Source organism: Drosophila montana, unplaced genomic scaffold (genome assembly GCF_035044405.1).
Source record: "Drosophila montana isolate Dmon_TW-CO22-7 unplaced genomic scaffold, ASM3504440v1 contig_3733_1, whole genome shotgun sequence".
Taxonomy (NCBI): Eukaryota; Metazoa; Arthropoda; class Insecta; order Diptera; family Drosophilidae; genus Drosophila; species Drosophila montana.
The window spans coordinates 10,851,790-10,865,015 of NW_026998620.1; the positions used below are offsets into that span (position 1 = coordinate 10,851,790).

The 13,226-nt window shown below is 44.9% G+C and overlaps 3 protein-coding genes across 6 annotated transcripts; 2 read left to right on the forward strand and 1 right to left on the reverse strand.

Annotated features, from left to right (window-relative positions):
- The first annotated feature begins 70 nt into the window (after window positions 1-70).
- Window positions 71-2,496, forward strand: LOC135437082 (DDB1- and CUL4-associated factor 10 homolog). Of its 3 annotated transcripts, none has more exons than XM_064694920.1 (4): window positions 71-216; window positions 276-636; window positions 698-1,067; window positions 1,132-2,496. In XM_064694920.1, the coding sequence occupies exons 2-4, from the start codon at window positions 332-334 to the stop codon at window positions 2,323-2,325; spliced, it is 1,869 nt and encodes a 622-aa protein (XP_064550990.1). In that variant the 5' UTR covers window positions 71-216; window positions 276-331; the 3' UTR covers window positions 2,326-2,496. The 3 variants fall into 3 exon arrangements, with proteins under 3 accessions (XP_064550990.1, XP_064550989.1, XP_064550988.1); XM_064694918.1 differs by having other exon boundaries at window positions 108-216; window positions 283-636; XM_064694919.1 differs by having other exon boundaries at window positions 100-636.
- Window positions 2,449-8,513, reverse strand: Prp39 (pre-mRNA processing factor 39). 2 transcript variants are annotated; one of them, XM_064694915.1, is made up of 9 exons: window positions 8,397-8,513; window positions 8,031-8,116; window positions 7,492-7,786; window positions 6,874-7,224; window positions 6,580-6,815; window positions 6,385-6,510; window positions 4,438-4,712; window positions 3,099-4,376; window positions 2,449-3,035 (listed from the first exon to the last, which is right to left on the reverse strand). In XM_064694915.1, exons 1-9 carry the CDS (start codon window positions 8,437-8,439, stop codon window positions 2,717-2,719), a joined length of 3,009 nt encoding a protein of 1,002 aa, XP_064550985.1. In that variant the 5' UTR covers window positions 8,440-8,513; the 3' UTR covers window positions 2,449-2,716. The 2 variants fall into 2 exon arrangements, with proteins under 2 accessions (XP_064550985.1, XP_064550984.1); XM_064694914.1 differs by having other exon boundaries at window positions 6,874-7,786.
- Window positions 8,514-8,615: 102 nt separating this feature from the next.
- On the forward strand, window positions 8,616-11,988 carry wdn (wings down). Its single transcript, XM_064694917.1, has 3 exons — window positions 8,616-9,879; window positions 9,944-11,148; window positions 11,213-11,988. The coding sequence occupies exons 1-3, from the start codon at window positions 8,846-8,848 to the stop codon at window positions 11,614-11,616; spliced, it is 2,643 nt and encodes an 880-aa protein (XP_064550987.1). The 5' UTR covers window positions 8,616-8,845; the 3' UTR covers window positions 11,617-11,988.
- The last annotated feature ends 1,238 nt before the right edge of the window (window positions 11,989-13,226 follow it).

Sequence of the window (13,226 nt, forward strand, 5' to 3'; positions counted from 1 at the left end):
ACAATGTCGATATTTAAACCATTCATAATCAGGGTCAGGGCTGTCACATGTTTATGTTAATCTGAAACCGTACAGAACTTATAAATGTAATCAAACTGGCCTTTGTTAGGGGGGGAAATTTTGTTAATAAATTATTTATAAAATGCAATTGGTTTTAATTAAATTGTGCGCAAAATCAAATTGAACTGAATGTGATTCGATGTTTCGCAGTCACCGGTAACATATTTACCGATATTGACATCTCTACTCTGTCGTAAAAATTTTGTATACACAAGCCATCAGATCTCTTAAAGGGGCAACGAGATATACGGATTGTGCACAGAATAACACCATGGATCAGTATCTGAGTCGGCGAGAGAGTTGCTGGCTACATCAGCATAAGCACACGGGCGATGAGAACTTATTGATGCGTCGCATTTACAGCTCGATGGGCATGTTTAACAGTTACCATTCCAATTGTAAACCTGGCACGGCCGGACAGGACACTGGTGCCATATTTAATTTGGAGTTTAATGCCGATGGCAACATAGTTGTTGCGGCCACAGAGCGCAAGTGCGTCCTGGTTTTTGATGCAATCACACAAAAGGAAATCTTCAAAATACCAGATGCGCACACAGACAGTGTCAATTGCATTAAGTGAGTTTCCTTGGCTTTGATTATCGTTTTCAGCAGCGGTTGCTATAATTTTTTTTTATAGATTTTATGATGATCGTCTGTTTGCCACTGGCTCGGATGACTTCACAGTGGCCTTATGGGATCTGCGCAATATGAAGGAAAAACTGCGCGTCCTGCACGGTCATTCGAATTGGGTGAAAAACATTGAGTACTCCTCAAAGGACAACCTGCTGGTTACCTCTGGCTTTGATGGCAGCATATTTACATGGGACATCAAATCGCAAACAGAGCAGGGCCTAATCTCACAACGTGTCTTTCATGCCAGTGGTCTGATGCGCTGTCGCATCTCACCAGCAGGCGATAAGCTTGTCTTGTGCACCAGCAGCGGTTACATTATGATCGTGCATCACTTGGATCTGACCACATTACACAAGGATCTGTGTGGATTTAGGGTGAGTGACCACTCGTTTAACATCTCAAGCTGTGCTAACTGGCAACTATGTGTACCCTTAATAGCCTGGCATCTATAGACTTATGCAGCTGGGCGATCAGTATATACCTCAGGCAGCTAAATACGATCATGTATTTTCAAGGCACCAGAAAAAGAATCGCGTGGAGCTCGTTACCGATTTTCCCGAGCAAAACGATGCGGAAATGATTATGGCGTTGCAGATACATCCGCAATGCCGCTGCATGCTGACGCGTAATGTTAGCTGCGATGAACAGAGCGAATGGACGTGCATACATGATATTAACGAGGAGCCCGAACCGATAGATGACGAAAACGATGACGAGGACGAGCCCTTGACAAAGAAGAAGCGCACACTATTGCCACAGGCCAGTGAAACAGACCAAGATGAGTCGGATCAGCGTTCACATGCACGGTCTCAAGTACGCCGCATCTTTTATCCACGCAGAGTGAATGGTACCATGTCGTTGGTCAGTGCGCGCTCCGATAGCTTCATACCGGACATCTGGGCGGCTGAGGTGACAGTACAGGAGCGCGCCATACGCCAAAGTCGTGCACGAAACTCAACCAATCATGTCAGCGGATATAATTTTGTGTACGCCATTAGTAGCGGGGTGTTGCCACTGCGTTCCTCGTTGGCCAGTCGCCTGCTGAGTGGTGCGGCGCGTACCCGCGTTGCTGCGGGAGGGGAGCCAACAGATGCTGCAACCACAGAGACACCTGGCAGTCGCAGCAGTAGTAGCAGCAGCAGCAGTAGCAGCAGTAGTAGCAGTAGCAGTGGTAGCGGCAGCAGCAGCAACGAGACCACCACCAGCCTTGAGCTTGGCATACCTTTGCGTATGCGACCGCTCAGCAACATCTCGGCCGCTGCAGTGGCATCGTCGGGCGAGAATGCTCCACATACCATATTGGTGAATGCCAAAAAGCTGCTCTACTATGCCTCCGAGACGAACAACAAGCCTGGCTTTATCAAGGAGCCGGGCTTTTCAGCCGATGGCCGCATCATTTGCTCGCCTTATGCCAACGGTGTACGTCTGCTTGGCTACCAGGCTGACTGCAGCGACTATCCCAGTCAGCTGATGCTGGACCAGGTGAAGCATAATCCACGACAGCTGGTGGAATTGGCCAACATTATTGAGCATCAGGATGTAGTGCTGTGTGCCAAGTTTAGTCCACGGGAACCACTACTAGTGACTGGATGCAATGGTGGCGAGGTGGCTTGGTATCGACCATGCCTCTAAGAGCGCCACAACCTGCTGCAAATCTGTAAATTTGTTTTATTTTTAGCTCCAGACACGTTTACTATTTACTCGAGAACAACAATAGTAATAATAATTGCCAATAAATTGTAAAACCAAAAGCAATTAGAGTGAACCGATTAAATTAATATCCTTTATTAATATTGTATAGAATTTGAATTTGTATTGGTTTTGTGAGGTTTCTTGTGGGCGTGGCTGTTGCACATAATATTCACATATGTATTTAAGCACTTAGATGCTACATATTCTTTTAATTATGTATTTTAAGAATCAATTATAAAATTACAAATATCTTTACACTAGTTTAACGGAGCTTACGCTGACACTACGAAAAGCTGTGCGGATGCGGGGAATGACCGACTGCTAGACTGTCTTAGTAGTAGTTGCCATAGCCGCTCCACTGGCCATAATTGTAGCCGGCACCCCCGGCACTGGCGCCACCACCAGAACCATAACCACCACCCCATTGATTGTAGTAGGAGTCGTAGGATTGCTGCTGCTGCGGCGGATAGGCGCCGCCGCTCTGCTGTGCATAATAGGCGCCCGAGTTAACAGAATTGTAGTTGTAGTTGGCATTGGCTGCCGTCGAGCCCCCATTGTTGTACGCAGCTGGTGCGGCAGATGAACCACTGGAGGCAGCAGCGTTTTCCTTGGCGTTTGTTGAGTTCTTGCGACTGGGACTGCTGTCATTGCTGGGGAGGGATAAGGAAAGAAAAAGTTAGTTTCTTTTTAGTTAATGGTCAGTCCAGTCGTACCTTTTCTTCGCTTCGCTGGCCTTGCTCAGTGCCAGTTGTAGCGCGCGTTGCGCATCCTGCAATCCCTTGGCAGTGCTGCCGAAATCCTCAAGAAACTCGACCTTGCGCTGAGCAAAAAGAACCTTCTGATCTGGCTCAATATCAGCGCGTGCCATAAACTTGTCCATAATCTGTACGACCTCCTGCTCCACAACTTGTGGCCGCTGCAAGCACAAATCAATCATTTGTAGGGCAACGCGTGTGTTGGCAGGATCGCGCTCTAACGCCTGCTGCAGTGCAGCCAGGCCAGCATCTAGATCATTGCAGATCTTGTTCAGAAATCGGGCATATTTGATGGCCAAGCTGCCGGCAATGGCTTTGTTTTTGCTGTGCTCTATGTAATGCTTGTATAGCTCACGGGCCTTGTCTAGGGAGCCGCGACGTCGCTCCACGTTGATGCGGCGATAGGCAATCTGTAAGAGATTAGGACAACGCTGCTCTATGCGCTCCAGCACTTCGGCGGCGCCATCAAAATTCAGCTGGCACTCCTCGAAAGCGGCCCACATTAAATGCAGACTCGGCTTCTCTGGATGATGGATGCGACAAGCGCGCCGATAGACATCGCGCGTGATATTTAATATATTTTGACTTTGGTCATTCAGTGACTCCAGATAGCGCAGCATCTTCAGCCAAAACTCATCGTATAAAGCGCAGGCGATGAGACAACGTTCAAAGAGTACCAAAATGCGTTCCCGATCGCCCTTTTCGATCTCAAAGTCAAGATAATCTTTCCAATTTTTGAGCTGGGCACGTTCCAGTGGCTTTACATGGAAATACGGCCGCTTGATGCCCTCTTCGAAGGACCAGCGTGCAGTGACCGCACTGACGGTCAGTTTATGCAGCTTGCGGCGCGCCGATATGGCCTTGTCCTTAATGGCAGTTATCTCCTCCTCGCTAAGCGTGCTGAGATCACTGAAATCTATGGGCGCCGTCTTCGACGCGACCGCGGATGATGACTCGCTTACGGTCAGATCGGTTGTAGTTGCTGATTCATCAGGCGTTTCACTAGTATCTTTGGGTGACTTACCACCAGTCGCTTCCTTATGCTTCACATCGCGATCGCGATCACGTTCGCGCTCAACTTTCGAATCCTTTGAACTGGCGCTGTCGCGGCGACTTTTGGACGATGACTTGGAAGATTTGCTTAGCTGGCGTTCGTGCCATTCTTTGCGCAAGCGCAACAGCTCCTCGTTGCTAAGTGTGGCAGTTATTGCGTGTTGATTTATGATATCCTGAAAGCTGCAAAGGGACACAGATTATAGTATATTTAAAATTGAAAAAAATCTGCCTAAACACTTACTTGTCAAAGTGGCCATTGTAGCCCTGGGTGGGTATGGTGAGCAGACGATCGTAGATCTGCACGACGCGCTGATAACGCTTGGATTCGTTCTCCCAGCGTATGTACGCATCCCAGAGCTTGTCCGAGCGGAACTCCAGGCCGCACGCCTGCACAGCTCGTTCGTATTGGCTGCGAATAAATTGTTCCTCGTCGCCATGATGCGACTTGATGTGCATCAAATAATGTATCCACAGATCCACCGACAAGGGTATTGCTTCCAGACCGCGCTCAAATACCTACGTTTTTGATTTTTGTATTTTTTTTTTTAAACGTTTTTTTTTTTGTTTTTTGAAACGGTTTCAGGTTTTTGATTGTTGAACGTAGAGAAGAAATAGAAATGTTTACAAAGATTTGAAAAATACTTGAACAGGTTCCGGACTTAACACTTAAAATCTAACTCGGATTTTCTTGTTGTTGTAATTGTAGTTGGTGGTGTGCCTTAGATGCTAACTTAAGAAGCTTAAATATGCCTAATTAACAATACATAAATACATAAGTAATATAGACACACACAAAATATTACACACGTTTTTGTAAAATGTATTTTAAATTTTTTTTTTTTGCACAGTGAGACTTAAAAATTTCATTTAAACGCCATTTGTACTTACTTACGGCTTCACGAGAGAACGTGTTGTAGGAGTTGAAGGAGTTGTATGGTGATAACGATAACGATAACGATAACGTGCGAAGTAGAGCAGAGAAGTTGATAAACGAACAGGCGACTAACTAGTCGAATGCGTGGGGTTGGGTTTACTTTTATTTTTCTAAAACAACGTACGTTGTGGAATACATCGAATTTGATGTGTAACTGCGTCCATTTCGTATGACCCACAATATTACTAGTAAAACTAGACCGACAATCGTAAGTGATGTGTTAAAACAATAGTGAGCTTTTCTATCTAAAGTAACAACTAAGTAAACACACATAGACAACATGAAAATGATGTAAAAGACACGCACAAAAAAGGACGACCATTAAGATCCCAGGCCTACGATTGAGTAATCCAAAGGTTATCCGGGCAATGCGAAGGTCAAGGGAGTACTAAAAGTTTTTTAAATTAATATATTTGGTTTTTGGAGTGTTAGCTCTAAATCGGAAAATTCCAGAGTTTAAAATTGATCAAAAATCTGTAGCGACATCTCAGCTAAGGGTATCTCTTAGTTCGACACTCCCAGTTAGATATCTCTTTAATTTGTCCTACAACATTATGAATTAAATTTAGTATACAATTTTCAAATTATTGAATATATTAACAATTAAAATACAGTTTTAAATCATATGTATTATGTTAATGTATTTAATTTTATGAATCAATAGAAACAAAATTTGTTTTATAATATTCGCCATAGTTTAAATATGACGTATTATATTTATAAATTCTATAAATTTTTCATTTTAAAGCAGGGCTTTTTGAAATCAAAATCACCTGTGAAATCAAGCATTTTTATAGTCAATGCTTTTCATAATGTTAGTTTCAATAGGGCGACTCCGATTAACATTTAGCAAATGTATTCAAGACCATAATTTACGCATTTTCAAGAAATGATAAGATAAGACACCTTTCGGATCATTATATTGAGCGTGTACTGTGTACACATTACAGCATAACCAGTGGATTGGCCAATCGGGCTCTTGTCATATGCTGAGACTGACCCTGACACTGACCTCTGACTAAAGGAGATGGATCAGTTGTGTTCTATATTATCTTGTTTGTTTTATTCTTTCTGCAATTTAGTTTGTTTTGTTTTGGTAATCGTTGCTTTTATTGAATGTAGATTTTTTTTATTCAGTTATAATAAATTGCATTATAACAAATATGGAATATCAATTGTTGTAATCGTAATAGTAAGCATAAAACAAAGAATCGCAAAGTTGTTTAATTGCATTGAATTGTGTGGGGTACTCACCTTATAACAGTTGGCCTTGATGCCCTTGCGCTTCTCATAGTCCGCATACTTGCGCCAATAGCCATAACAGTAGGGATAATGCGACAGGAATGTGTCGTAGGCATCGCGCGCCGCCTCAGCATCGGACTAAAATTAGAGTTAACCGAATTACAAGTATATTAATGAGTATAAAGATGAGTATAAGTGTGTGCCAACCTCGCTGTCCACGTATTGAAGCAAATATGTCCAGCCTGTAAAGTCGGATGCGTCGTCTTTGACGACACGCCAATATTTATCAAGATCTGGCAACTTTTTCCGTTCTTTATCTTTTTCCTTCTCTTTATCTTTTTCCTTCTCCTTCTCTTTGTCCTTTTCCTTTTCTTTGTCTTTATCACGCTCTTTATCCTTTTTTTGGCTATCCTTTTCCTTTTCCTTATCTTTGTGCTCAGCATCTGTTTGAGAAATTTAGATTTAAAAAAGGTTTTTTCCTTTCATTATGATTTCTCCCACCTTCATCAACTCTCGGTCGCTTCTCTGAGGGCGGCGCATCGTTACTCTCTGAGGTTGGACTGCCGGGATTATATTGTTCAGTTTGTTTGACTTTTGTATTCGTTTCGCTGTTGCTTTGCTGCGGCTCGTCATCAATTTTGTCCTGTGTGTCATTCGCATCTCTGCCTGCTTTACGCTTCCCGCTTCCCTTTGACTCGTTATTGTTGTTGTTGTTGTGGGTGGGTAATTCATCTTCGGATATGACCTCGGCATCGGCGGGCAGCTCTGCACGCTGTGGAGCTGGAAGCTCCTCATCGGAGACCTCTTCGGCATCATTGATCTCCGGTTTGGTAGGTGGCGGTAGTTCATCTTCTGAAATTATTTCCGTGTTTACAATTGTCGCATTGCTTGTGTCCATATCATGGTCAATTTCATCGCCTAAGCTCTCGGCTATGGCATGATGCGAACTGGAATCTTCAGATGAGTTGTGTTTGCCATCAGCTGGCTGCAGTTCATCTGACACATTTGACTCAAAGTTAGTTTTTTTTGTGTTGGTCTCGCTCTCATCATTGCCGCCCACAGAGGGCAAACTGTTGGCATTATCGCCGACCAAGGAGGCCAAAAGCGAGGTATCCACACCTTCTTCGGTTCGACTCTCTCTAACTTCATCGCTGGTTTCTGAATGCTGTTCGACAACGGCACCAAAGGGAAATGAAGAGCTCTTCTCATCCACGCCGGTGGTTGTTTCGGTTGTGGCCAACATTTCCACATCATCGTCTAGATTTTGCTGCAGTTGCGCAAGCTCATCATATTGAATCTCCTCAATGACAGCAGTAACTGGTGCTTCTGTTGTAGCGTGCTCTAGTTCCTCCTCATCGGCCTGCACCATAGCTGGCTGATTATTAACTTCGTTTTCCTCCTCGTGATCGCTTAACTGGAAGAGAAAAACTATTTTTAGATAAATCTGTCGTCCAATCAGTTTGCATTGGCTGCCTCTCGAACTCTTCTTCTGGTTTGATTGTTCAGTTGGCCCTTGCAGAGAATCACGTGGAAGCCATCATTTGCGGATGGAACAACGCCACATCCGCATGAAGATGCATTTTTTTCATCAAATACAAACCGTACAGAAAGTTGCGTGGGCAACCATACGTATGTGTATGTGTAGGTGAGATACTGACCTGCGCTTGCCGCTTGGATGTGCGACGCGTCGTGCGCGATGGCGCTGATGTGGTTGCCACCGGTCTACCGGAGCGTGTGCGCCGCGCTAAAAAGTGTAGAATAAATTTTTAAAACACTTATGCTAAAATAACCACGTATCTGTACATAAATTGTATTAATGTACATATGTATGCGTAAGCAGGGCTCTGCACAATGTGGTGGGTTTTTACGAATGCACCGCGTGATGTTCACGTTTTTTCAACATAAAAATGCTTTACAGCTGCTGAAATATTTACGCTGAGCACTAAATAACAAAAAGGCAATATGATTTATACTTCACAGCGCACTGCAATCAATAAAATTGCATGTTTTTCCTCTTATTTTACCTGAATTTTCTATCACAACGTTTTCGTCTTGTTCAGACGCCATTTTTGTATTTGTGGCACACGCAATGTGGTCACACTATTATAAAACTTGTAACAACAACAGTGAGGCTGTAGCGATTTAAGAAAAAATGCTTCATGTTTTATATAAGAGCAGGCTATCGATAAATATCGCGTGTGCAACCCTTAGCCGCAAAGGCGTCGCATCTTACAACACTGTTTGTCAAAATGGCGACTTGAGAATTCATAGCGTGACAAAAACAAAGCGCATTTCACAATATTTTTGGTGTTTTTGTTCAATATTTAATCGTTTTATCGTACAAAACCAACCGAAATGTGCAAATTAATAGTGCTGTGACTGCAAACAATAAACCAGTATATGAAATTGACCGACGTCAGCGCTAGAAATTAAGAAACGCCGACCGCATAACCTTTACGTGTCGCAGTTGCGAATGGAGTGTAAAGGAAAAGCAAAGAGAATGAAAGAAGAGGCGCCAAGCAAAAAATTGCCGCCTAAATTATATGGCGGCGACTATGCGGCTAATGCAAGCACACCCACCAAAGCAGCCCACGATGAGATACTCAGCTCCCTGCTGCGCATTAATAATTTTGACTCCATATCGAGCATTAAGGACGAGTCACTGGACATTGATCTGTCCGCTTGCGTGACAATCAGCTCTGCGAGCTTCATCAACGGCAACAGCCTCTCCTCAACGGACTTTTGGCGTGTGTTAGACGAGAGCGCCCAGAACAACACCGAGATCAACTTGTCTGCCGACGTTGGCCGCGATGAGCTGACCGCTCCCAGTCCCAGTGCAAGTCCCAGTGTAGCCAACGTGGCGAACCTATCAAATGGCAGCGCCAATGACAATACCAATTCGGAGTTTAATGTTACGTTTTTGCGGCCGGAGCCGCCAAATGCGTTCACCAATTCGCCCTTTAAAAAGATAACAACAACGCCAGTGAAGGTGCCGTCACCTGACCAAATGCAGGTGCAGCCGGGTCAGCCACAGCAGCCACAGCGGAAGACCCGGCTGCCAGCGGCCACAGCGCTGCGCTTGCAGGTATTCAAGGAAGAGCCGGCCGTGGAGAAAACCGCACCAATGCAGGCCACAAAAACACAGATGTTGACCAAAGTGGAGATTTGTGAGACGGAACACATGCCCCATTCGTTTACCATGTTTCAACAACAGCAGCCGACCGAAATGCCGCCACCAGCAACGCCTCTGGAGCACAGTGCGAAATTGGAGGTGGAAGCGCCCCCGCCTCCACTCTACAAGTGCCTAGACTGCAATGGCCTGGTGTTGGATAATCAGCAGCTGGTGAGCACACACAAGGCAGCTGCGCACCGTTTGCGTATTACCTACAATTGCACCGAATGTCAGCGTGAGTTCGAGCTGCTGGCGGGCCTCAAGAAGCACCTGAAGACGCATCGCAGTGAGGGTCGTAAGGATACCTGGAAAAAATGCCCCGACTGCGGCAAATGGTAAGTCCAAAACATCAGTCAATCATTTGAGAAAACTTCAATGAGAACATTTTCAAATTTACAGCTTAAAACTGGGCAGCATGTGGATGCATCGCAAGATACACAGCGACAACAAGAAGTACCAGTGCGATATCTGTGGCCAGAAGTTTGTGCAAAAGATCAATCTGACGCATCATGCGCGCATTCATTCTTCAGAGAAGCCGTACGAATGCCCCGAATGCCAGAAACGATTTCAGGAGCGCTCGCATCTGCAGCGCCATCAGAAATATCATGCTCAGACGCGTTCCTATCGTTGCGAGAAATGCGGCAAAATGTACAAAACCGAACGCTGCCTAAAGGTGCACAACTTGGTGCATCTGGAGCAGCGTCCATTTGCCTGCACCGTGTGCGACAAGAGCTTCATTAGCAACTCGAAACTGAAGCAGCACTCGAACATTCATACAGGCATGCGGCCCTTTAAGTGCAACTATTGTCCACGTGACTTTACCAACTTTCCCAACTGGCTGAAGCATACGCGACGTCGCCACAAAGTGGATCACAAGACTGGTGAGCACCTCGAGAACATTCCCTCCTACTGCTCCAAGAAATCTACGACAACCAAGGCGCAGAAAGCAGCTGCCGCCGCCGCCGCAGCAGCAGCTGCATCAGCGACTGCAGAGGATCCACTGGGAAAAGCTGATGCAGAAGCTCAGCCCAGCAGCGAGGCAGCCAAGGCGCCAGTTAGCAACGCATCCGCAACAGGGGTGAAGCAGACACGCAAAAAGAAGCAACCGCAACAAGCTACCCTGGCCGCTTTGGGCATCACATTGCCAGCGGGCACGGCACTGCAGCAGGTGCATCCGCCGCCGGACCGAAAGCTGTCAACTGCTGCGATGGCACAGCTGCCGCCACCGTCGCCATCAACTTCGTCCGCACCTTCCAAGCAATTGAAAGCCAAGCGCGAACGCAAACAGCTGGCACCCAAGCAGTTGCAACAAAAGCCACCGCTAGGCACAGCAGTGACCGTAGCAGTGCCGCAGATTAAGAAGGAGCCGTTGCAGACACAGGGGCCATTTCTGGATCTGCACGGCCTCAGCTTGACATCAGCTGAAGAGCTAATTATGGAGCAGGCGCTGGAGATGGAAGAGTGCGGTCTATATGATGCGCCCGGTCAGGTCAGCACAGACATGGGAACCTCTGACAATGCCATCTCCTCTGAGGCAGCCGCCGCCCTGCACTTTCAAATAAAAAACGAATTACCCGATGAACTGTTACCTGACGACGATTTCTGTAAGTCCTTTAATTGAAAATTCTATAAAAATTATATATTAATGTGCCATTCTTGCTCTTACAGTGCCTCATAAGCCGACCAATGGCAATCGTTTAGCCTGTCCCTCGCTCGAATCATCACCGTTCTCTTCGCCCGCATCCATGGAATTGGCAGCGGTCTCCACCAGCAGCACAACCTGCTCGACATCAATGCATGTGAGCACTGGTCGCACCACCAACTACTATCTGCCTGCCTTTACACTGAATGCGCAAGGCAAATTGGCCAGTTGCACGAGCACTGGAGGTGGCACCATCGGTTCTGGGCCCACCACGGTTTCGGTGGTGAATATGCCCCTGTTGGTGCACTCGAATCAAATGTTACCATCGGTGGATACACTGCTGTTTACTTCGCAGCCAGGCAATCGATTCTTCTCCGGCAAGCCAGCCGCTGGCTCACAAGCTACGGCGGCCACGCCTCATTTGACATGATCGCACGACGGCTGTTAGGCCGTCGTCAACGTTTCAACGATCTCCTGTGTCTTAATTAAGCTAGGGTTTGCGACCACGTCCGCTTTGCCAGAGTAAAAGGCAATGATTCGGATTATCTTGAGTATAGTCCTTAAAAATTTAAGATAGATACGACGCTATGTTTATTTTAGTAATAGACCATAAGCAATCTTCTATATAGAGCTAAGCATCAATGTACATAGAACTACGCAAGCAGACATATGTATATATATAGAAATGCACATGTGTGACAGGACTATATATATATAGGTATATTATGATTTACCACCAACACATTTATTATTTCTACGCTTAACACCAATTACAATAAAAAACAAAACAATAAAATTCATATATATTTGTAGTAAAAAAACTGTTCAGTTCCACTGTGCTTCTCTCATACTGTTTGTCAAACTGTGAGCGTTTATCAGTTCCTACCAAACTGTGTGGACTGCAGATTGCATTCCCTTGAGGGTATTCTTTGTATATTTTACTCGTGGTTCGCCCTGTTATTGCATCACCCGCCCGCCCGTGCTCCGTTCAAATGGACACATATCAAAGGCAAGCGAAGCACTTAAACGTTTTGCCTCCGGTTGGGGTGGTTTTTGCGTGCCTCAGGGTGGCGTAGGGTGGGCATGGTGGCAATGTGGCTTTGCCTGTGCCTGAGCCTCTGGGTGGCTAATAGGGCGCACGACTTAACAGTTCAAACGATTCCTAAACAAAAACGAATATATATATATATATATATATATACGCTCGGCTACAGCTCATTTCAGACTGACCATCCATAGAATGTTGTGGCAACGGTCGCACTGGGTGGGCTTTGTGTTTTTGTCTTTCTTCAATTGAAATAAAAAAAAAAATTTACTTTAAATATAATTCATTCAATTGCGATATGTAATAATATATAATACACAGTAACAACTGTTATATACCTTTCTTAAATGTATTTCATAATTACAGGGTATAACTTTACGCATGAGCAAGAGCGACGTGTTTTCTCTAAGACCTTATTTTGTAAGGATCGAAAATATAATTAATAATATGAACAGCTTCACTACGTTTTTAGCCCTTGATCAAAATTATATCAATATTGGGAAACTATAAGAACAATCGGTCGAAAACTGGCGGAGAGCATTTTCTTGGAGAGTGAAATTGTGATCGTGTCAGATGATTATCTAACTATAACAATTGCTTATATCTTATTATTAATTTTTAATAATGCATCCACTGTTGACACATTTAATCAAATGATTAAGATTCCGTTGTTTTTTCAGATCAGCTACAACAGAGAACGAGAGTTGTGGGTGAGCGGGAGAGGTAATTCATATGTGCACTGCGCTCACGTCATTGGTCGTAACGTATTTTACCCCGTTACCTTAGTCGTGAGTGGTGTGAGAGTAAGAGTTATACAAGTTGCGTGCTTTTTGGTTGTTAATGTATTAGTGCTTATGACACAATTTAGTTTGTGCAGGCTTCTGGCGTCGATCGTTCGTGTTCTCTGTGCGTGTGTATAAAATCGTTTTCTAGCGAAGTTAACTTACTTACAGTGTGTTAAATGGTATTAGTTTGTGCTCTGTGTGATTGGAAAC

Bases quoted from the DNA above. Each gene is read 5' to 3' on its own strand.
- LOC135437082 (XM_064694918.1), top strand. The intron at 637-697 runs GTGAGTTTCCTT...TTTTTTTTATAG, and splicing joins GACAGTGTCAATTGCATTAA to ATTTTATGATGATCGTCTGT. The intron at 1,068-1,131 runs GTGAGTGACCAC...TACCCTTAATAG, and splicing joins AGGATCTGTGTGGATTTAGG to CCTGGCATCTATAGACTTAT.
- Prp39 (XM_064694914.1), bottom strand. From the start codon at position 8,439: ATGGCGTCTGAACAAGACGAAAACGTTGTGATAGAAAATTCAG. The intron at 6,816-6,873 runs GTGGGAGAAATC...TTTCTCAAACAG, and splicing joins GCGACCGAGAGTTGATGAAG to ATGCTGAGCACAAAGATAAG. The intron at 3,036-3,098 runs GTACGACTGGAC...ATCCCTCCCCAG, and splicing joins GCCAGCGAAGCGAAGAAAAG to CAATGACAGCAGTCCCAGTC.
- wdn (XM_064694917.1), top strand. From the start codon at position 8,846: ATGGAGTGTAAAGGAAAAGCAAAGAGAATGAAAGAAGAGGCGCCAAGC. The intron at 9,880-9,943 runs GTAAGTCCAAAA...TCAAATTTACAG, and splicing joins TGCCCCGACTGCGGCAAATG to CTTAAAACTGGGCAGCATGT. The intron at 11,149-11,212 runs GTAAGTCCTTTA...TTGCTCTTACAG, and splicing joins GTTACCTGACGACGATTTCT to TGCCTCATAAGCCGACCAAT.